Source organism: Linepithema humile, chromosome 8 (genome assembly GCF_040581485.1).
Source record: "Linepithema humile isolate Giens D197 chromosome 8, Lhum_UNIL_v1.0, whole genome shotgun sequence".
Taxonomy (NCBI): Eukaryota; Metazoa; Arthropoda; class Insecta; order Hymenoptera; family Formicidae; genus Linepithema; species Linepithema humile.
The window spans coordinates 862264-885301 of record NC_090135.1 but is presented as its reverse complement, the minus strand read 5'-3'; the positions used below and the strand labels follow the sequence as shown (position 1 = coordinate 885301).

The following is a 23038-nucleotide window of genomic DNA, read 5'->3' as shown; positions in this document are numbered from 1 at the left end:
AACGAAATTGAGAATATTAGAAGAAAATCCACCAATATTAAAGGATCTTTTAGTGGTCAAATGAAGGTTTATCTGGAGGTTATACGAAGAGCCAGTACCTTGTTATCAATAAAGGCGTCGTCAAAGGAAGATCCAGAGTACTGGAAGTCACGATTTTATGAGTTGGAGAAAACTTCACTAGAAAATAAATGCAAGGCTGACTCCTTAGAAGTAGAACTTCAGGAAGTTAAAAGGAGGGAGCGCATTAAGGCTGAGTATGATAATGATGGAAGGGATTCACCTGTAATGCTTGATGATGCTGGTGTGAGGAACGTGGATCAGTTGGTGTCGGCTTCTGCTTCTCCTGGTGGGCATAGAGACTTAAGAAATAAAAAAACTCTTGGTGAAACTCCAATTAGTGTAAAGTTACCTGATGAGTGTGGGGGTGGAGTGACTGGTGATTTTCAGAGCAGAGTGGGTCTGGATCTCGCCATCATTAATACCCTGGACAGATTGGGAGATGGGATGAACCGGATGATCTATGAGATGAGGCAGATGAAGGAGGCGTTCTTTGGATCAGCTGTCCGGGAATCTGCTGTCGCCTTGGGGGATCGTCCTGCTTCGTCTTCGCTGCAAAAAAATAAAAGAATTAATAAGGTCAGTAATAGCGATAAGGTTTCTTGGAAGGAAGGCACCTTTCTAAAACCTACGGACCGCCAGGTTTCTAATGACCCGAGTGGTAAAAAGAACATTAAGAAAAAGAAAAATAAAAATAAAAATAAAGTCACAAAAACATTAAATTCGGAACGTAGTGAGGATACTCTATCCTCACAAGACAACGAAGTTAATAATGAAGTTAAAAATAATAAAAGAAGGAAGTTAAATGAAACCACGAATAATATTTGCGGTGAAGACTCAGAATCGATTGACTTTCTTAACAAGGTTATTGACTTTAGTGAAAATGAATTTATACAAACTCTGACGGAACAGAATGAAAACGCGTGGACGACGGTACGTAGGAATAGGAGAGGTGCGGATAGAGTTTCTGGAAGGGGTTCAACTCCTCTTAAAAGTCTGCCTTCTGCGGATGATACGGGATCTAAATCTGAAAAAATAAGAAAGAATCGTAAGAGTGGTAATTTAAATATAGAACTATTATCTAACCTTAAGAAGAAAATTCCTGATACGGCTGCCGTATCCATACTGCTGGATGAGTGCGAACTTACTTATTCGGATGTATTGAGCCGAGCGCGAGAAAAGATTTCTCTGGCAGAAATGAACATTGCAGGTACAAGAATTAAGCGATCTGCGAACGGAGGTGTTCTCATCGAGATACCGGGAGCAGATGCGGACCTGAAAGCAGACTTATTATATAAAAAGTTAAGGGAATTATTTTTCAATGTGAGAGGCGTTAGTTTACGTAGGCCTGTCAAAAGGTCGCAGCTCCGGCTGTCAGGTATCGATGACTCTGTCACAATAGGTGAGGTTAAGGAGGCTATATCGAAGATAGGCTCGTGCGATGTTGTTAACATTACCTGTAGTGCTCTCCGACATATGCGTGGGGGCCTTGGAGTAATTTTTCTTCAGTGTCCGATCGCGGCTGCTGTCAGAGTTCTGGAAAAAGGAAAGATATCCATTGGTTGGTCAACTATTGGAGTTGAGGCCTTGAAATCAAGGCCTATGCAATGCTTCCGGTGCCTTGCTGTTGGCCATACGATACAGAGATGTCCCAGCGTTGTGGTGAGAAGATTTGACTGCTACAAATGCGGCCAGGTAGACCACAAAGCGCAGGTTTGTAAAAACAAAATTGTGTGTCCTGTGTGTTTGGAAAGAGGCCTTAATGCGGACCATATGGTTGGTAGCGCAGTGTGTAAACCAGTGCCTCCTAAAAGAATTGACACTTTAAGTTCTGTAAATAAAGATAATGCTGGAAATTTTACTCACCTTCCCTCTACTAGTAAGGATTCTGAGGTTCGGAGGCCTCGGAGCTCGTCGAAGTCTCCTGTGGAGACGATGGATTGCGGTGAATTTGTTCCGTAATGTTAATATTACAGTGTAATGTCAATTTATCACGACAGGCACAAGATAATCTGGGTCACTTGCTGGAAGAAAGGAATGCTGGACTCGCTGTTGTGAGTGAGCCGAATTCTGTGCCCGAAGATGACAGGTGGGTGAAGGATGATTCCGTACCTCCTAAGGCCGCCATCTGGTGGCGTAGGAAAGAAAATAGATTTTCTCCGATGATGCGTTTGGAGACAGGTCGCGGGTTTTGCGCTGTCAGATGGAATAATATTGTTCTTGTCAGCTGTTATATATCACCCAACACACCGTTACCTATGTATAATGAATTTTTGGAGAATGTTCAGCTAGTTATTTTGAAGTACAAAAATTCCCCACTTTTGCTGATGGGGGATTTTAATGCACGCCATAATAAGTGGGATAAGAGAGGTAAAAATAAGAAGGGTGTTCTTTTGAATGACTGGCTGGACAGTTTAAATCTAATTGTTGTTAACGATACCTTTGCAACGACTTGTGTTCGGTATCGCGGGGAATCGGTTATTGATTTAGTTATTTGTAATTCTAAAGCAAGAAATTTAATATTGAAATGCATGGTTGAAAAGGATACGGTTACTCTCTCGGACCATAGACTAATTAGTATAGAGATAAAGTCAAAGCTAGCTAGAGAAAAGTCACTAGCCGTTGGCTGCAGTTTTCCTAAGTGGAATTTTAAGAAATTGGATGTAGAATCTTTAAAAATGGCAGCGGTGGGGAAAGCCTGGGACTATAACGAGTTGACCCTGGTTACATCTGAGCGCATCGTTGAATGGGTGAATAAAGCACTTCATGAAATTAGTGACTTGAGCATGCCTAGGAATAGTGGACGTTTTCGCAACTCTGCATATTGGTGGAGTAGCGAACTCGATGCCCTTAGGAGGGCTGTAGTCGGGGCAAGGAGGGTTCTTTCTAGATCTAGGAAAAAAGCGAATGGAGATTCTCTAGTTAGATATAGGGAATATCGTACCACCCTATGGAACTATAGAATTGGCATAAAAAGGGCTAAAGCTAAGGCGTGGGATGAACTCCTTAGAGATCTGAACGAGGATCCATGGGGTCTTCCCTATAAACTAGTATTTAAAAAGCTTAGACCTGCGTCGCATACGGTTAGTGAATCGCTTCCACCTGAGAATGTTATTACAATTGTTCGCGCTTTGTTTCCGGATGGGGGAGACGATATTGAAGAACAGGTCGAATTCCTTCCGGTTTGGAATAATGATATTAATGTTAGAGAGGTAGAGATAAAGGATGCGATTAAGAAATTACGAGGGTGCAAGAAGGCACCGGGACCGGATGGGATTTTGGGGGGTATAATCTCGGGATGCGCCGGAGATTTCATGGAGGTATGGACTTCTTGTTTTAATACATGTCTTAGGGAGGGGAAATTCCCTAAAGCTTGGAAAAAAGCTAGATTGGTCTTGCTTAAGAAAAAGGATGGTCCAATGTTGGATCCTGGTACGTATAGACCTATTTGTCTCTTAGATGAATCATCTAAACTCTTTGAGAGAATTCTTGTTAATAGAATACACGAACACCTGTTATCAACCGGTTGTATGTCTGATAATCAATTTGGTTTTCGTAAGGGGAAGTCTACTATTGATGCGATTAGATTACGCGAAATAGTTTCTGGAGAATTAAATGCGGGAAGGCTGGTTATTGGAGTCAGCTTCGATATTAAGAACGCCTTTAATTCTATACCTTGGCGGGTTATCCGGGACGCCATGACCTCCATGGAATTTCCGGGGTATTTGAGAAGGATAATATCCAGTTATTTGTCGGATAGAAGCCTAACATATATCGACGCGAATGGTGGCACCTGTATTTCGAAGATGTCATGTGGTGTTCCACAGGGTTCGGTCCTGGGACCGACTCTGTGGAATATTGGTTACAACGCAGTACTGAATTTATCTCTGCCTGAGAACTGCTGGGTAATTTGTTATGCGGATGATACTATTTTGTTAGTGTCGGGAGAAGATTATGACGTGGTTCGAGAGAAGACTATGTTTTCCGCCAACATAGTTGTCAGGTCTATAGAGAGTATGAATTTGGAAATATCACCACATAAAACGGAGGCTATGGTTTTTCCGGCCACTGTACTCAGGGGTGGCTCTTCCAAGAGTATTTTTATAAAAGACAGGGACATAAGGATTTCGGGTAACATGAAGTATTTGGGGATATTCTTGGATGGTGATTGGAATTTCTCCTTTCACTTTAAACAGGTGTTTGTTAAGGTGGGAAAGGTTATTGGTACTCTTGGAAGAATCATGCCTAACTGTGGTGGACCGAGCGAGAGGAAAAGGAAGTTGTACCTCAATATGGTGCTCTCGGTTATTCTGTATGGGGCGCCTGTCTGGTATGAATCGTTTAACCAGAATAAAGAGGCTAGGTTATTAATGGAAAGAGTTATGAGGAAAATAACACAGAGGGTTTGTTGCACCTATCGCACGGTCTCCTACACGGCCTCGATGGTTCTGTCCGGTACACTGCCAATCGAATACTCAGCGAGGAGACTGGCGATTATGTTTGAGCGACTTAGAATAGCCAAATCACAAGGGGAAGAATTTTCCCCTAGATCTAGGGAGATTTTTAGTTCGAGGGCTAAACTCGACGCACTTCAGGCCTGGACTGGGGAACTGGAGGCAATGGGTGATAACCAGCCGGGTTTCAGGGTTCGAAAAGCGGTTTGTCCAATTCTAACGGAATGGGTAAATAGGAAATTTGGATGGATTACGTTCCATATGGCACAAATCCTTACCGATCATGGATGTTTGAACAGTTTCCTGTATAAGATAAATAGAGCACCTTCACCCTTGTGCTCCCACTGTCTCCAGGAGGTTGATACTGCCCAGCATACGCTGGAATTTTGTCAGGCCTGGAATGTGGAAAGGGAGGCGTTAATAGCCTTGATCGGCGATCGGTTAGACTTACCCTCTGTGGTTGCTTCCATCTTGGAAGATGATGGGAAATGGAGAGCGTTTTCCAGATTCTGCGGAATAATTATGCGAAAGAAAGAAATAGCTGAGCGTGAAAGACAGGCCCTGGATCGGAGTCAGGCGGTTGGCTTTCTTGATCCTGAGGCATCAGACTAATACGACTTTTAGGATATATATATTTTATGTAAGAAATGTAAATATGAGTTTGAATTGTCAGTATTATTATATCTAGTTAGCTTTAGTTAGTTATATACTATATATTTAGTTAGTTATTCTTATAGAGGTCCCGTTTAAAAAATAAGTAAGGGCCTGAGGGCAAGGTCAGGGAGGAAGTGGAGTCATGCTCTTGAAGTAATCCCACTTCCTTTCTATTCGTGGCTAGAGAGGGGCGAGAGGTGAGTTTTTTAGCTGGTAGGCGGTCGAGATGATCATCCGAGATCCGGAAGCCATGGTCATGGTGTCCGATTCCATCCCGAATCTCGGCTTTTATCCTTCCCGCATGGATGCTGGATTCTGGTTTGGATGTGGATTTGTGGTCCTATGGTTCTTGCGGGGAACATTTCGGATGTGAGTCTCGGTCGAATCCAGCACTACCCTGGGGTACGGGCTCCAGGGTGTCTTTTAGAAGATTTTTCTCATCTCCGTAAACAAAAAAAAAAAAAAAAAAAAAAAGGTTAGTGCCCACAGGTCGGAGATGTGGGACCCCTGAAAACTCCTGGGTTAAACCAGGGGTGTGTAGGGGGCTGGAGGCCCGTGCACCGGATGTATTTTCCCGGTGCCAGAGCCATATGCCGACTCCCCGGGGGAACTCGGGGGTAACTGGGCATGCCCGGTCGGCGAAGCCGTGATGGGTGGTGGGTTTGAAAACAAGAATGGAGCATTACAATTTTACGAAGATGGGGGAGGAATGCGAGCAATCGCAACTCACTTGCGTCATGACGCAGGTGGAAGACGCCAGTCATCGGCGTACGGATGGGTTGGAGGACACCGCCTCTCTTCCTTTAAGGGTGAGAAGAGGGGGTGATGACAACAGGGAGGGACGGGAAGAGGGAGGTAACCCCCCCCTGGAAAAGGAGGGCACCGTACGAGGACCCAAGAGCGGTCAAGGCTCCGACGGTGATGAGAGGATGTCCGACAAGACGGAGAGGATGTCCGACAAGACGGATGGCTCGGCCATTGTGATCTGTTCACAATCGGACTCCGATCAGGGGGAGAAAGCTTCCTCCTCTGTGAGGCAGACAAGGAAGAAGAGACCGGCGATCATCCAGTCCTCCTCCGAGGACGAGGACACGGACTCGCCGAGCTCACACCCCCCGAGCAGGAAGAGACCGGGTCGCCCAGCCAAGTCGATTGACCAAGTTGGGCAACACACCGCTCAAAAACGACGGGAGAGGAAACAGCTTTATAAGAAAAACTGTAATATAGACCTGGCCCTCTCAATAGCGAGCGGAACCGAAACCGTTGACAAAACGACCAGGAGGTTCCGCCTGCACGAGAGGAAGATGAAGGAATGTTCGGATGAGTTTGCTACTGCACCTGTCCAGGATGTCCTAAACACCCTAGAGGGACAGGTGCATGCTATAATGTGTGCGGCAAGCAAGGGAGCAGGTTTGCAGGGCGGTCTACAGAAAGTCCTGTACACTGCTGCCTCCACTCTGGAAGCGGGAGCCAAGGCGCTGGCGTCCCGTACAGGAAAGGGGCACTACGACCCCCGGGCTGGTAGAGCCCCCTCCCCTATCAACGTGGAGGTGGAGGAGTTAAGGGAGGCTAATCGTCGCCTCCTGGAAGAACTCCAAAATGCCCGCAGGGAAATTGAGGAGAGGAATAGAACCTCTCCTCCTCCCTCCCCTGTTATTACAAGGGCTAGAGCTGAGAAGGAGGAGAAGATGGAGGAGGATGAGAATGGGGAGGAACTGGGGGGGATTTTCCCCTCCCTGATACCCTCTCCCGATATTCCCCGTCCCTCCAGAGAGGAATTGGCGGCATACCCCGCCAATAGGCCCCCGATCCAAGGGGTCAGTAAGAGGCTGGAGGATCCCCAGTACCCAGCCATCACGAGCAATAAGATCTTGCAAGGTGATGAAGCTGTTACCACTCTGGGGCAAATATGGATGGGGCAAATGAGGGAAGAATGGAGGAAGGAAATGCGGGAGATGAGGGAGCTCATTGAGATGAGGCTCCCTCCCCCCTCCTTGCCTAACCCCACCCCTTCCGAATCCCCTAGTGGCTCGGGTCCACCCTTCGTTAAGGCGGTGGCTCCCCCCACTGGGGACTCAAGGAAGGAGGGAGGGAAGAAGGGGAAGAAGGTGCCGAAGCAGCGGTCCGTTGCCCTGCAACAGCCCACCGTCGGCCCTCCCCCACCCCCAAAGGAGAAAAAGAGGGACCCGAGCAAGAAGCCGGGTCCCCCAACTCCCCCTGGAGAGGTGAAAAACACCACTGCTGCCAGCACCGCCGTCGCGCCTCGAGAAGCGGAGTCGTGGACCACAGTGGTAAAGAAGGGGAAGAAGAAGCCCCCCCCTTCTAAAGGAGAAGGGAGCAAAACAGCTTCCAAACCCTCCCCCACTCCCTCCTCTCAAGAGGCGGGGAAGAAAGGGGGAAAGAAGAAGAGGAGGGCCCCCCGCACAGCGGCAATTATGCTGACCTGTCCGGGGGGCGAGTACGCCGCCACAATGAGGCACGTGCAGGAAAAGATCCCCCTCAAGGAATTGGGGATCACTGGGCCACTAAAACCCAATACGGCCCAGACAGGAGCCATGCTCATAGAGCTCTTAGGCCTAGACAAGAGGGAAAAAGCGGACAGGTTGGCCAGTAAAATGGCTGACCTGTTCGCTGACAGGCCAGAGATCCGGATCGCCCGGCCCCAAAAAATGGGGGAGATCCGGATCAACGGGAAGGACCCTTCCATCACACCCGACGACATCGCCCGGGCTGTGGTGGAACAGGGTGGATGTTCCCTCATTGACATCAAGGTAGGGGACATCCGGGAAATGGGCAGGGGCCAAAGGACCGCCTGGGTCCAATGCCCCCTGGAGGCGGCCACTAAGGTGGCACAAGTGGGCCACCTTAAAATAAGGTGGTTCACACACAGGGTGGAACTGCTCAGTGCGCGCCCCCTCCAGTGTTACAAATGCCTGGAGAAGGGGCACGTGCAGGCCAAATGCCCCTCAGGCAGTGTGGACCGTAGCAAGTGCTGCTACCGCTGCGGCACTGAGGGGCACGAGGCGCGAACGTGCACAGCACCGGCGCGCTGCACCCTGTGCCACGAGGCTGGTCGCCAGGCCTCCCACCGAATGCTGGGCCCGGCATGCAAGGCCCCGAAAAACGGGGGCAAAAGGAAGAAGGGGGGGGCTACTCAGGCGCCCCCACCCCAAAATGAGGGGAAGAAGAAGGAGCAGGCAGCGGCGAATCTGCCTGCCCTAGAGGGGCCCTGCCCCCCTGAAGCAATGGAGTGCGAACCAACAACCTCGCAGTGTCCCGCAGTTGAGGACACGAGGATGATCAGCCTGCAGGAGTGAAGGGTTTCGTGGACCCGGAAATGTCCACAAAACTCTTGCAGGCAAATTTGAATCACGCCCGTCAGGCCCAAGATCTTTTCGTTCAGGACCTAGACGGGCGTGACGCAGGGCTAGGTGTGGTGGCGGAGCCGCACAGCGTGCCCGACTCAAATCCCAATTGGGTCGCGGCCGCTGACGGCTCCGCTGCCATTGTAAGAAGGAACTCCCCGTGCTCCCCCCCCTTATCCATATTGGAAAAGGGGAGGGGATATGTCATCGCGCGGTGGGGTTCCTTTCGGGTGGTGGGAGTATACGCCCCTCCCAGCATGTCTCACCCCGACTTCCTACACCTACTGTGGGAGATGGGTGGGGGCATACGCCGATGCCTCCCCCATCCAGTTCTGGTGGCCGGGGACTTCAATGCCTGGCATAAGGATTGGGGTTCCCGGTGCAATGGAAGAAGGGGTGAGAGCGTGAAGGACTGGGCGGCGGAGCTGGACCTCCTGCTATTAAACAGGGGGTCCAGAAGCACGTGTGTGCACCCCCGTGGGGAGTCCATAGTCGACCTGACGTGGGCCTCCCCGCGGGCTGCGCAATTGGTGGAATCCTGGAGGGTGACAGACACCGAGTCCCTGTCGGACCACCTTGTCATAGAGGTGGTCCTGACAGCCACCCCCAGGAGCGTGCTGCTCCGTCGCAGGAGGAGGGGCGATAAGCTCCCACGCAGATGGGTCCTGGCCAAACTGGACCAGGACCGGTTGGAGGCGGCGGTCTTAGTGGAGACGTGGTCGGATACCCCCGACCACGTCGAAGCCGAGGAGGAGGCCGCCGCGATCGTGGGCATGGTCACGCGTGCTTGCGACGCGGCCATGCCCCGATCGAGACCCGCTCCTCGTCGGGCGGCGTATTGGTGGTGCGAGGAGATCGCGGAACTCCGCAGAGCGGCCAACTCGGCCAGACGCGATCTCCTCAGGGCCCGACGAAGGGCGGGTGGGGACGACGATGAGACTGCAGTGGCGCGCGGTGTGTACCTTGCCGCAAGGTACGCGCTGCGGTCAGCCATTAGCAGGGCCAAGGCCAAGGCCTGGGACGAGTTAATTGCGGAACTCGACAGGGACCCATGGGGGCGTCCGTATCGGATAGTCTTAAACAGGCTAAGACCGGCGGCGCCCCCCATCTCGGAGACGCTAGATCCGGAGTTTCTCGGTCAGGTGGTGGAGACCCTTTTCCCCGAACGGGATGTTAACATCCCCCCGAAGAGGGACCCTCCCCCCTGGTCCGAGGACCTGGACATTACGGGAAGAGAGCTCTCCGAGGTAGCAAAGAGACTGGGGGCAGCTGGTAAGGCCCCCGGTCCTGATGGGATCCCTGGTAGAATCTGAGCCTTGGTTTTTGGCGGAGTAGGGGCTCGCCTGAGGAGGTTGTTCAACACCTGCCTCAGGACGGGCTCCTTCCCCTCGGCGTGGAAGATGGCCAATCTGGCCTTAATCCACAAAGAGGGGAAGCCGGCGGAGCAGCCTTCTGCTTATAGGCCGATTTGCCTGCTGGACGAGGTCAGCAAGTTGTTCGAAAGAATAATTGCTGACCGAATCGTCCAGCACCTGTCGCGGACCGGTCCCGACTTGAGTGAGGAACAATTTGGATTCCGGAAGGGTCGCTCGACCACAGATGTAATTATGCACCTGAGGGCCCTCTCGGACCAAATTGTAGGGGAGGGAGAGGTGGCGTTGGCAGTGTCCTTGGACATTGTCAACGCGTTTAACTCCCTCCCCTGGGACTGGGTGGGGGTGGCCATGGAGCATCATGGCCTCCCCCAATACTTAAGGGACGTAGTCTGGGACTACTTCCGCGGCAGGACGCTCCAGTACAAAGACCAACTGGAGCGGATAAGCAGAAGGCCTGTGCACTGCGGGGTTCCACAGGGGTCAGTTTTAGGCCCCCTTCTGTGGAACCTCGCGTATGACAGAATGCTCCGTACGGCGCTCCCCCTGGGCTGTCGTCTGTTATGTTACGCAGACGACACACTGGTGGTAGCCCGGGGGAGAAGCTGGGTGGAAGCTCGGGACGCGGCCAACACCGCAACCCGAGCAGTCGTATGCTCCATACGTACCATGGGACTGGAGGTCGCCCCGCAGAAGACGGAGGCCCTGTTCTTTTACGACAGGGCCAAGGGGCGTCCTCCCCCCATCCAAATGTGGGTGGGGGAAGTCCGAGTCCTGGTGGGGACCCAGATGAAATATCTGGGCCTCATCCTGGATGGGCTTTGGGGATTCGAACAGCACTTTGTGCAAATCGTCCCCAAAGCGGACAGGATGGCGGCAGCGTTAGGTCGTCTCCTGCCCAACGTGGGTGGGCCGAACGTAAGGGTTCGGCGTCTGTACGCCAACGTCGTGCAGTCGGTGTCCCTCTACGGGGCACCGGTATGAGCCGATAAAGTCCTGGCCAGTCGGCGCATTAAAGCGATCGTGCATCGCCAACAGCGTCGGCTGGCCTCAAGGATCATTCGGTCCTACTGCACGACGTCGTTCGTGGCGGCCACGGCCCTGGCGGGCCTCCTCCCGGTCGAGTTCATGGCGAACTCGTACGCTGAAGTGTATCGGCGTACGAGGGACCCTAACCGCACCGGGAGCGCCCGTCTAAGACCAGGGGCCGTGGACAAAATCAGGAAGAGTGCCCGTCGCAGTGCTATATCCCAGTGGCAGGAGGCCATGGCGGATTCTGCGACGGGCAGATGGACCACCCACGCCATCCAGCCCTGTCTACCGGAGTGGGTAGACAGGCGAGGACGAGGACTTGAGTTCCACCTGACACAGGTACTCACCGGGCACGGTTGCTTCGGTGACTACCTGTGCAGGATTGGTAGGGAGCGTACGACGAGATGCCACCACTGTGCGGCCGGTCGGGACTCGGCGCAACACACTCTCCAAGAGTGTAGCGCATGGGACGAGGAGCGTCGGGTCCTGACCGCAGTGGTCGGCGGAGACCTCTCCCTGCCAGCAGTGGTTAAGGCCATGCTGGAGGGAGAGGAAAAATGGATGGCCGTCTCCTTCTTCTGCGACAGCGTAATGCTGCAGAAAGAGGAGGCGGAGAGAGAAAGAAGAGGGGAGGCGGTGGGGGGAGGAGGATGATCCTCCTCCTCAACCACCATTATAACCTCCCTGTCCCCCTAAGGGGGGCAGATAGAAGCAGAGCCTCCCTGGACGATCCGGGGAGGACTCTTGCTAGAAAGGGCCTCATTAGCCCTTTCACATAGGGCAACCAGCGGAGGAGAGGAAGAATACAACCTGGAATTTCTGGGATTGTACCTCTCCTCCGAATTAATAATGGGCAGTAACAGCCGAGGGAGGGAGGATAATCTCTCTCCCTCGGAGCTCACACAGGGCAGTGGCCGGGGGGAGGAAAGTACCAGCAATTGTTGGAATTATACCTCTCCTCCGGCGTGTGGGAGGACTTTCTCTCCCACAGAGAATGGCCAGAGAGAGAATGCCGAGTTTGTCGGCACCACACATCCTCTCTCTGGCGGGGGGTCAGCTGGGAGCGGGGGCTCCCGGTTGACCTCAGCCCCCCACCAATCACGGGAGGGCGGGGAAAGGCCGAGATAGCCCGGTCTTTCCCGGTAAAGGATGGCAACTACAAGGGAAGGGGGACTTGAGACCCCCCTTCCCCCGAGATGAGACCGATAAACGGTCAAGACCGAGGGAGGGTGAGATGAATGCCGCTGGCGATGCCTCACCCTCCCTCCTTATGGTCTAGGAAGGCTATCGGCAGGGGTTTTAGTGGGTATGCCTGGGACATCTTCCCAGGAGAATCCCACGGGACTCCCCCCGGATCTCGTGGGTATCCATAAAGGATTTCCCCTGCCTCATCAAAAAAAAAAAAAAAAGGTTAGGTTAGGTTAGGTTGGTCTGGATTGTCGAGTGAATCCCCTTCGTCGTGCGCCACCTTGTCGTGGTGAAGGGGCTCACCATGGGGCGGCTCGCTGGAGTCGTCTTGTGGTGCCAAGAGCGCACAGTTCCCTCGCTGGAGGGAACAAGAGGAGCCCAGCGACTCCTTAGGGACTTGTCCCAATCGCTGGTAGGGGTTGGCGGCCCTGACTTCAATCGCCCGGATGCCTGGATCCGTTAGGAGTGTTATTCACTCCACCGGGATAGAGGAGTAAACCTCGAGAAAAAATCCGGGGCCTGACCAGCCTCGTTAGCACGCCGGTGCTCCGGCATAACGGTCGAGCCCCCCATGGCACGTGGGGGGGCGTGGTGACTCATACCGTAACCCCAGTTAATGGGGCCGGGGGCCGGTGCTAGCTTTGCTAGGACGGGCCGCGAGGGTGGTAAAACCTCTATAAAAAGACCCGGGCAGGCCGAGCTCGTTAGCCCTGTGTGGGCAGTCGGCCTAGGAGAAGGAAAACTCCGATATCAAACCTTAGGAGGATGGGGGGGTGGTGCGCAAGCTCTCTCCCCCAGTCGTTCCCGGACTCTGCGTACTCGGCCGGGGGTCGTCTCTCCCCGTGTCTCACATTCATGCACACACACACATACATTACACATACACACTTGGCCCCCGTACTATCTGGGCGCCTTCGCTGATGCGAAGCTGCTCGGAAGTCGGGGGTCACGCATGCATTCGGCGGGGGGCGCCCACGCATTGTAGCATCAGCGATGCGTGGGATGCCGTTTCCCGTCCTGCATACACATACACATTCATTCATCAATCACGTACACGCATACATCATTTACGCACACATACACATTCATTCACTCTCATTCGCGCCCGCCTGGGTGGGGGCCTTTGGCCCACTTGTGGGCTGGCATGGGGTGGTGAGGGTGTCGGCGGCCGGGTCGGGACGCGTTCCTCGGGGAACCCGTATTCCATGGCGGGATCGGAGCTCCTTCCGGGGACGCGCTTTCGGGTCGCGTCGCCGCGCGTGAGCCGCCGCATGTTGGGCTCCATGCGGGCGGGTGGGTGGGGAGAGTTCTCCCTCCGGCTGGTCGGCTGCTCGCGCCGAGCGGGCCAGTCGCTTTTCGGGGGCCCGCGAGGGGTGTGCGACGATTTGTGTGCATGGGTCCGGGACGACGGGGACGGTGTCTCAAGCCAGGGTGGAAGGTATCGTGCCGAAGGCTGAATGGCCACAGAGACATTAAAAATGTGTGGTCTGAACGATCCCTGTGGGTGAGTTGCGCAACCCCACAGTACATAAGCCGCAGTATACCGTAACCCCAAATTTGGGGCCGGGGGCCGGTGTATGCACTGTTGCATACACGGGCTACGAGGGTGGAACAACCTCTATAAAAAGACCCGGGCAGGACGGGCTCGATAGTTCTGGTCGACAACCGTCCTAGTGGAAGGAAAACCACGATAAAAAACCCGGAGAAGAAAACTCTGTTAAAAAATTACAATTTATGAAGGAAATAATGACGACAGAGAGGACTTTTTTACCGCCTCAGGGGAGTCGGACCCCCAGAGGCCGGCGAGGGGGGTATCCAGTCCCGGTGCCCCCCCTGTCGTCATCACTCGACGGGCTGTTCAGGGCGTGCCACGCGGGCGCCCTGAACAACATGGCTACCGCGGATGGAGAACTGTGGGCGGAGGCCTACAGAATATTGCGGATTCTCCTCGTGGTGATCGAGGAGATCCGCGGAGGGCGCACAGATGTGCTGCAAGGAGGGGATGGAAATCCCGGAGGGAGGGGTGCTAAGCCCCCCTCCTCCAAAACGGTGGGGGTGTCCGCGCCAGGCAAAATCGATGCCTGGACACAGACATGGAGGAAGGGGGGGCCGCAGCCCGCCCGTCAGGAGGAAAAAGGGGGGAAGGGTGACTCCACCCTCCCCCCTCGATGTTTCAAGTGCCTCCGTAGGGGGCACGAAAGGTGGAGGTGCCCCTCAGCGGTGGAGCGCAGCGGTTGCTGCCTCCACTGCGGGGGCGCCGAGCACATGGCCCGGGCATGCTCGCAACGTAAGGCGAGCTGCCCGGCCTGTGCGGAGGAGGGCAGGAGTGCGGCCCACCGAATAGGTGGCCGCAGCTGCCCGGTCGTCCCACCTAGAGTGGGACGAAGGAAAAGGGGAGGAAGAGGGGCGAGGGGGAGACCAGCCCCCTCATCTGTGCCCCTGATTGGAGGAAACCAAGGGGGGAAAACCGTCGTACCCCCCGCGGTGCCCCCAATGGGGGGAGATAAGGAGGATAAAGCCCTGGGGGGCGGGGGGAGGGGGGGGGGATGGTCCTATCCCCGTTGTCGCCCTCTCTCCCGATCCACCCCAGGCAATGGAGGCGGATGACGGGTGGGGGACGGTCCCCTGGGGCGCTCCGGCGAAGGAGGCCGGGGAGAGGCCGATTCTCTCACCCGTAAAGGAGGTGGCGGGGGATGGGGGGAGGGGGGTTACTGAGAACCTCCCACTCTGCCCCACCCCTGTGAGGGGGATGGAGGTAGCTGGGGCTGGGGGGGGGAGGGTCAGGAAAGACCTGGGCCCCATCTCCGCCCCGGGAAAAGAGGGAAGGGATCTGCCTGTGGGGGAGAGCTCTGGGCCCCCCCAAATGCAGGCAGAAGGACCGGGGGGGGAGGTCCCTGTGAAGCAAGTTCACGGGATTACTCCTCCCACCCCTCCCCTCCCCAAGAAGGGAAGGGGGGGCGGACGTACTGGCCCCCCCCAACCCCCTCAACCCTCTCAGGGGGGGGAGGGTGGTGGGGTGGTGGTAAGGGAGGAGACAGGGGTTGGGGAGAAGGGGGCCACTGGGGGCCCTCCGCTCTGCCCCACCCCTGCACGGAAGGTGGAAGCCGGGGCTGGGGGTGGGGGGGCCAAGAGAGGCCTGGGTCCCATCCCCACCCCGGGGAAGGAGGGAAAGGATCAGCCTGATGGGGGGAGCTCGAGGCCCCCCCCAATTCGGGCAGAGGACTTGAGGAGGGGGGGGATGGAGCTGGTCCCGGTGGTGAGGAGGATACATATTGGGGCCGCTCCTCCCACCCCTACCCTTCCCAAGAAGGGAGAGAAGGAGGGGGGTAACAGCCCCACCCAACCCCTCCGGAGGGAGGGGACTGCGGGGAGGAGTGAGGGTCCGAAGGGAGAGGCCGGGAGGGAGGGTAATTGCCCACCCTCTAACAGAGGAGGGAAAATGGGGGTGGAGGCGAAGGATGTAGGGGTCGCCTCCCCCCAGGATGAAGGTGGCCCACCGCCGGAGGATGCACATGGGGAGCGGTGTGACTGCGAGGACTGTACCGTCCCCAGAGTAGTCATCTTCCGGTGGAGGGGAAAAAGGAGGGGGAGTTCCGGACCGGGGGGGGGCGGAGTGCCCTCCTCCATCCTTTCGGGAGTTCCGAAAGAGGTTGCGGCGGATGTGGGGGATCGAGGCTGGCCTCGACTCCGACCATATCAACTTGGGGCGTCTAAACCCGGGATGGGGGGACCCCATAGTGGACGTTTGGTATTCCGGTCCCAACAATAGGGAGGGGACCGGTGTGCTAAAGAGATGAGCCGCGGAGACGGCCCAGGCATTTCCGCACTGGGGACTTACGGCGGAGTTAATGCCGCCGGGATACGAACCGGTGCCCCTGCGGCCGCCTCCAAAAGCGGCAAGTGGCTCTCCTTCCCCAGGATCGGGGGAAAGTGGAGGGGGAGGGAGGATCGAGAGGGGGGGGGGCAAGAGTTAAGGAGGAGGGGGGGTCCCCCCCCTTCTCCCGCCCACCAACCCTCCTCTCACGGAGGTGGAGTCGCGGGAACAATGCCCGGCGACTCTAGGACAGTCCCCGGCGACGGCAGCACCCCCCCCAATAGTGGGGGAAAATAAGGGTGGTGAGGGGAGGAAGGATGCAGAGGGGTGGGGGGATTAGGGGATATGCCCTTTTCCCGGTACCTCACCCCTCTTGCGTTCGCTTTAGAGGAGTAAAGAGGGGGGGGCAACCAATGACCCCCCCTCTCGTGGAGAGTGGCGGGGGGGGCTGCTGCGGTGCTGCTGCCCCGGCCCCCCATCCTCGGCTCCTCGCAGCAGGGGCTCCCGCCCCCCGGGAAATGGGATGTGCTCGCCGGGGGACCGTCGTTAGAAGACATGCGACGGTTCCGGGGAATCCGGTGGAGCCCCACGTGCGGCCCTGGGGTGAGGCGGGGCTGGAGCTAGAATGGGGGGCCCGGCCTGGGGGGGCGGGGTGGCTGGCGGGCGGTCGGCCCCCCCCTTGCCACGTAATGGACGATAGGACGGGGACAAAACCCCGCCCGCTTTGAGGAAGTTGGGGGGGATGAGGGCCTGCCCTCTTCTCACCCCTATTGGTGAGTTTAAAGGGGGGCATGATCCGCCCCCCGATTTAGGAAAAGAGCGAAGGGGTGGGGGGTGGGGGCTAGCCCCTGCCCCTCACCACCGCTCCATTTGAGGAGTGGGCTCCCTCCTCCGGATGGCGGGTTGAGGCGCCTTACGCCTCCCGCCGGAGGAAGTGTGAGCCACCAAACCTATGTGAACTTGGCACCCGACTTTTAATAAATAAAGTTTTAAATAAGTAAAATGATAGTACTTCGTTTGTAGTTGTTTGTAGTAAAAATATTTTCGTTTGTAGTTCAACCCATTATCAAAAAAAAAATGTTTAAAAAATGACTGTCACCCGACTTTAAGATTTTTCAAATCCGCTTCTTGCACGTGATTCAGAATCGTTTGTAGTTGTTTGTAGTGATTTTCCTTTCGTTTGTAGTTGAATAGTTTAAAAGTTATAACATATTTGCAATAAACAAATAATGTAACTTTGTCAATTTTGAAGATTTTTCAAATCCGCTTTTTCCACGTGATTCAGAATCGTTTGTAGTTGTTTGTAGTGATTTTCCTTTCGTTTGTAGTTGAATAGTTTAAAAGTTATAACATATTTGCAATAAACAAATAATGTAACTTTGTCAATTTTGAAGATTTTTCAAATCCGCTTTTTCCACGTGATTCAGAATCGTTTGTAGTTGTTTGTAGTGATTTTCCTTTCGTTTGTAGTTAAATAGTTTAAAAGTTACAAAATATTTGCAATAAACAAATAATGTAACTTTGACAATTTTAAAGATTTTTTAAATCCGCTTTTTCCACGTGATTCAGAATCGTTTGTTGTTGTTTGTAGTGATTTTCCTTTCGTTTGTAGTTGAATAGTTTAAAAGTTACAAAATATTTGCAATAAACAAATAATGTAACTTTGTCAATTTTAAAGATTTTTCAAATCCGCTTCTTCCACGTGATTCAGAATCGTTTGTAGTTGTTTGTAGTAATTTTCCTTTCGTTTGTAGTTGAATAGTTTAAAAGTTACAAAATATTTGCAATAAACAAATAATGTAACTTTGTCAATTTTAAAGATTTTTCAAATCCGCTTCTTCCACGTGATTCAGAATCGTTTGTAGTTGTTTGTAGTAATTTTCCTTTCGTTTGTAGTTGAATAGTTTAAAAGTTACAAAATATTTGCAATAAACAAATAATGTAACTTTGACAATTTTAAAGATTTTTCAAATCCGCTTCTTCCACGTGATTCAGAATCGTTTGTAGTTGTTTGTAGTGATTTTCCTTTCGTTTGTAGTTGAATAGTTTAAAAGTTACAAAATATTTGCAATAAACAAATAATGTAACTTTGTCAATTTTAAAGATTTTTCAAATCCGCTTCTTCCACGTGATTCAGAATCGTTTGTAGTTGTTTGTAGTAATTTTCCTTTCGTTTGTAGTTGAATAGTTTAAAAGTTACAAAATATTTGCAATAAACAAATAATGTAACTTTGACAATTTTAAAGATTTTTCAAATCCGCTTCTTCCACGTGATTCAGAATCGTTTGTAGTTGTTTGTAGTGATTTTCCTTTCGTTTGTAGTTGAATAGTTTAAAAGTTACAAAATATTTGCAATAAACAAATAATGTAACTTTGTCAATTTTGAAGATTTTTCAAATCCGCTTTTTCCACGTGATTCAGAATCGTTTGTAGTTGTTTGTAGTGATTTTCCTTTCGTTTGTAGTTGAATAGTTTAAAAGTTACAAAATATTTGCAATAAACAAATAATGTAACTTTGACAATTTTAAAGATTTTTCAAATCCGCTTCTTCCACGTGATTCGGAATCGTTTGTAGTTGTTTGTAGTGATTTTCTTTTCGTTTGTAGTTGCACCGTTTCAAAATTATGATTGTTTAAACAATTAGCCAAGAGTGAACTTTGTTAATTATAAAGATTTTTCAAATCCGCTTTTTCCACGTGATTCAGAATCGTTTGTAGTTGTTTGTAGTGATTTTCCTTTCGTTTGTAGTTGAATAGTTTAAAAGTTACAAAATATTTGCAATAAACAAATAATGTAACTTTGTCAATTTTGAAGATTTTTCAAATCCGCTTTTTCCACGTGATTCGGAATCGTTTGTAGTTGTTTGTAGTGATTTTCTTTTCGTTTGTAGTTAAATAGTTTAAAAGTTATAACGTATTATAATTAACAAATGACGTAATTTCGCGGGAGAGTGAAGAGTAGAGAGTCACTTCTCTCTATACTCATATATATGTAATACTCTTATATTGCTGATTGAGCTCGAGAGTTTAGGAAAACATTACGGTGCGGATGATATTCGTTTTTCACTCTGGAGCAGACTGCGTTGTGCGTATTGTACATACCTGTACATATATTCCCTGCACTCAAAAAAATATTTCGCTGATGTAGTTAGATTTCTAGATATCGCAACAAGAATGTATCGCTATTTTTCGTATCTGTGAAAACATTGTTTGTCACATACGGAATTTATAGCAGTAATGTTCTAGCAATAGCTTCTGAAAAATTTAGGTATTATTGCTAAATGTTATTCATTGCATGATCTAACACGTGATTGATCTTATATAGATAGGCGCTTTAGAGAAACTTTCTTTTTAAAGTTCACAAACAATACAGATATATATTCTGTTTCTGTCATCTAAACTGATTAAGTAATTACATATGCAATATCACAACAGTTGCTAATCATTTATCTGTTTTAGTTAATTTTTTACACCTAGAAAATTTTAGCTATTATTGCAAGATCATTTTTTTGAGTGTACGCAAGATACAGACATCGCGCATGTGCAGAACAGCCAAATCGTCTGTCTCACTTCATCGGCACACACACCGTCCATGGAAAGTAAGCGGGGCTAACAATATAGGAGCGTTATATATATATATGCCTATACTGCATTTTCTCTTCACTGCGCATGAGTCGTGCCCCTCCAACTGATACGGAGGAGTATAAATAGGAAGCTCGGCCTGCGAGAGCATTTCTTTCTGCATTCATCTCGTGAGACAGTCTCTGCACTCAAAAAAATATTTCGCTGATGTAGTTAGATTTCTAGATATCGCAACAAGAATATATCGCTATTTTTCGTATCTGTGAAAACATTGTTTGTCACATACAGAATTTATAGCAGTAATGTTCTAGCAATAGCTTCTGAAAAATTTAGGTACCATTGCTAAATGTTATTCATTGCATGATCTAACACGTGATTGATCTTATATAGATAGCCGCTTTAGAGAAACTTTCTTTTTAAAGTTCACAAACAATACAGATATATATTCTGTTTCTGTCATCTAAACTGATTAAGTAATTACATATGCAATATCACAACAGTTGCTAATCATTTATCTGTTTTAGTTAATTTTTTACACCTAGAAAATTTTAGCTATTATTGCAAGATCATTTTTTTGTGTGTGCGGAAATTAAAATGCCTCGCAAACCGAGGAAGAGCGTATCTGAGATTTATGAAGCTCTAAAAGAGTTACACTTTCTTTACGAAGATAAGTTTAAACCATATAATGATCCCGTCTGGCAAACTGCGTCAGACATATTAGATGGGTCGATGACGAAATGTTACATATATATGTATATCACACAAAATAGAAATGGCATTTTGGATAAATTATATGGAAAGAATATTGTTGACTCTAATACTTCGAAGAACAATTCGGATCAAAGTATTCATTCAAATTGGTCCATGAATGAATCGAATCACATTTTACCACCATTGCGTGCAGAAATTCACATGTCAAAATGCGAGTGGGATAAGATCGATCCGTGCATTATTTCCTATAAAAATCGCACGTACGAAGTATTAAAGCCTGGGTGGACCGATATTATTTATGAGCATGTATGGAAAGAGTTAAAAATTCCATGTGCTTTCCATTTCAAAAATGCCAAAATTAGTCATATTCCCGGTGATATTTTTTTGAAAATTAAAGGGAGATGCTCAGAATGCAGTACTGAGATTAATATTTATAGCACCGATGAACCGACTGCTGAAGGCATACATTTATATATCTCTACTTATGACACCCGAGATGTTATTCATGTAAAAAAACGACAATTACGAGGAAATAACAGAAAGAATGTTGTAAAAGAAGTGCTTGAAAAATCAACATATACATGGCGTAGAAATAAGGCCAATGAATTGATGGATTTCGGTGATATGGAGCCTGCGAACCTATACTCGGAAAGTGTTCTGCGCAAAGCAAAACAATTGTATCGCGATGAAGAATTAGGAGTTTTGAAAATAAAAGATCCAATCTCTTCTCTAATAGAAGTGAAATATAGTTTAGAGTTTGCTGGCTGTATCCAGCAAATAGCAATTGATAAATTTTATATTATTTACTGGAGTCCGGAACAAATATTTTTATTTAAAGAATTTATGAAAAACGATAAAACCGGTAGTATAAGTATTGATGCAACTGGATCTTTAGTAAAGTCGCTTCTGAAACCGGACAATTCGAAAGCTTCCATATTCTTGTATCAAGCAGTTACAGCATTCAATGGCAAAATATTGCCTATATTTCAAATGTTGTCTGAAAAACATGACACAAATATGTTAACATATTGGATGCGAGAGTGGCTGCGTTCAGGTGTGCCGTGTCCTAAACAAGTAGTGACGGACTATTCATTGGCGCTTCTTAATGCTGTTGCTCTCGCATTTAATAATACCGATCTGCAAAGTTATGTTAACAATTGCATGAGGATGCTCTCGTTACCAACACATAAAACATTAATAGCCTGCATAATACGCATCGATATTGCACATATAATAAAATTAGTGTGTCGATGGCCTTGTTTTATTCATAAACCAGCCAGTGTTAAGGACTTTTTTGTTCGATGTGTTGGTATCTTATCGAAATGTTCCACAATTAATGATTTTAGTCGTATATGTACAGATGTATTGTCTGTATCTTTTTCTAGTTCAGAAGACGTAGAAAATATTAACAACCACTGTTACAGTGCGCAACGTAGACTTATTCAAATCATCAAGATAGATACGAACGTATACAATGATACAGAATCTGATATATTTGTTACGTTCACGGATTCTGAGGATGATACAGATGTGACACCCGGTAGTAAAATTTATGAATTTTTACAAAATATTGAGAAAAATAGTAGGAAAGAAGACAGTGGAACTCGTCCTAATCCATATTATTGTCCTGATTTTGGAGTTCGTCTTCTCAAATTGAGCAGACATTTCTTATTGTGGACTGCTGTTATGTCCACAACAGCTGAAAATTTGATTGCGTCTTCTGCTCGTAGCGAGGAATATTTTCGAGAAATAAAAAGTTTGATATTTAAAGGTGCTACATCAAACCGAGTGGACAAATTTGTCATTTTGCATTTGAGATCATTGGCCGGGACGATGAAACTTTTAAATGCACCTAATAATTTTCTATCGCAGCATAAAACTTATTTAGATTGTAACAACCTAGCAGCTGTTGAAAAAAAGATATCTCATGATTGCAATGCTTTCAACGATCCCTGTATTCCCAATATTCACAACGAACAGAGTGACATCGCCGATGCGAGTGATGATTGCAGCCTACAACTTAAAAATGAAGAAACTTTTATGGAGATTACAGAACTAAATAAAAATAGCAGTTTACACGTTAACGATACGCTGCAGGATACGGCAAGTAATGCAAATTTCCTAAATGAAATGGAATCATGGAGAGGCTTAAATAAAATAAAAAAGCGAGGAAAATATTTAACCGTATGTCCAGAGGTCGAAAATTTACATAAACGACCCAAATGCAATAGCGTTGCACCTTTATTAATAAATGGTAATGCTTTGCCTCCAGTTAGAGTAAATAATAAACGCATGATGGTTAAAAACACATGTCCCTTTGATGCGATTGCACAATGCATTATTGGCGGCTATAGCGAATGGTCCAAATACAATAAATATGTAGAGCAATCTTGTAATTCAATTTTAGCATTGATTAAAAACATAAGCATGGGAGGAATTACACAAAAAGTATATCGTGAAAGAGCTGAAATAATGAATCGTATTGTCTCTTCGAAGGATAATGTTGTAGATTGTGCCATGAATGTGTCCTCTTTGATATCTAAGTTAATGCATGATGTGCCATCATTAGAAAATACATGTGATTGCAACGATTGTGAATTCCAAAAAAAAAATATAATTCCTGTGTTAAATGTAAATACCATTCCATTGTACAAACAGGGTATAAGAGGATTGCAAGAAGCAGTACATCAATGCTATAAAATAAAAAATCCCATTTGTAATCGTTGCAAAGGCTCCAAAGTCAATTCGACTAACATTGGCGGAGAGCATATATTCATAGATACTGAATGCCTTGAAAATGAATTATTGG

At 49.3% G+C, this 23038-nt stretch overlaps 2 protein-coding genes across 2 annotated transcripts; both read left to right on the top strand.

The window, feature by feature from the left end:
- The first annotated feature begins 5863 nt into the window (after positions 1-5863).
- On the top strand, positions 5864-8482 carry LOC137001523 (uncharacterized). The gene has a single exon (XM_067360550.1). It carries the CDS (start codon positions 5864-5866, stop codon positions 8480-8482), a length of 2619 nt encoding a protein of 872 aa, XP_067216651.1.
- A 2549-nt stretch (positions 8483-11031) lies between these two features.
- LOC105669007 (uncharacterized) lies at positions 11032-11589 on the top strand. Its single transcript, XM_012361752.2, has one exon. It carries the CDS (start codon positions 11032-11034, stop codon positions 11587-11589), a length of 558 nt encoding a protein of 185 aa, XP_012217175.2.
- The last annotated feature ends 11449 nt before the right edge of the window (positions 11590-23038 follow it).

Bases quoted from the DNA above. Each gene is read 5' to 3' on its own strand.
- LOC137001523 (XM_067360550.1), top strand. From the start codon at position 5,864: ATGGGGGAGGAATGCGAGCAATCGCAACTCACTTGCGTCATGACGCAG.
- LOC105669007 (XM_012361752.2), top strand. From the start codon at position 11,032: ATGGCGAACTCGTACGCTGAAGTGTATCGGCGTACGAGGGACCCTAAC.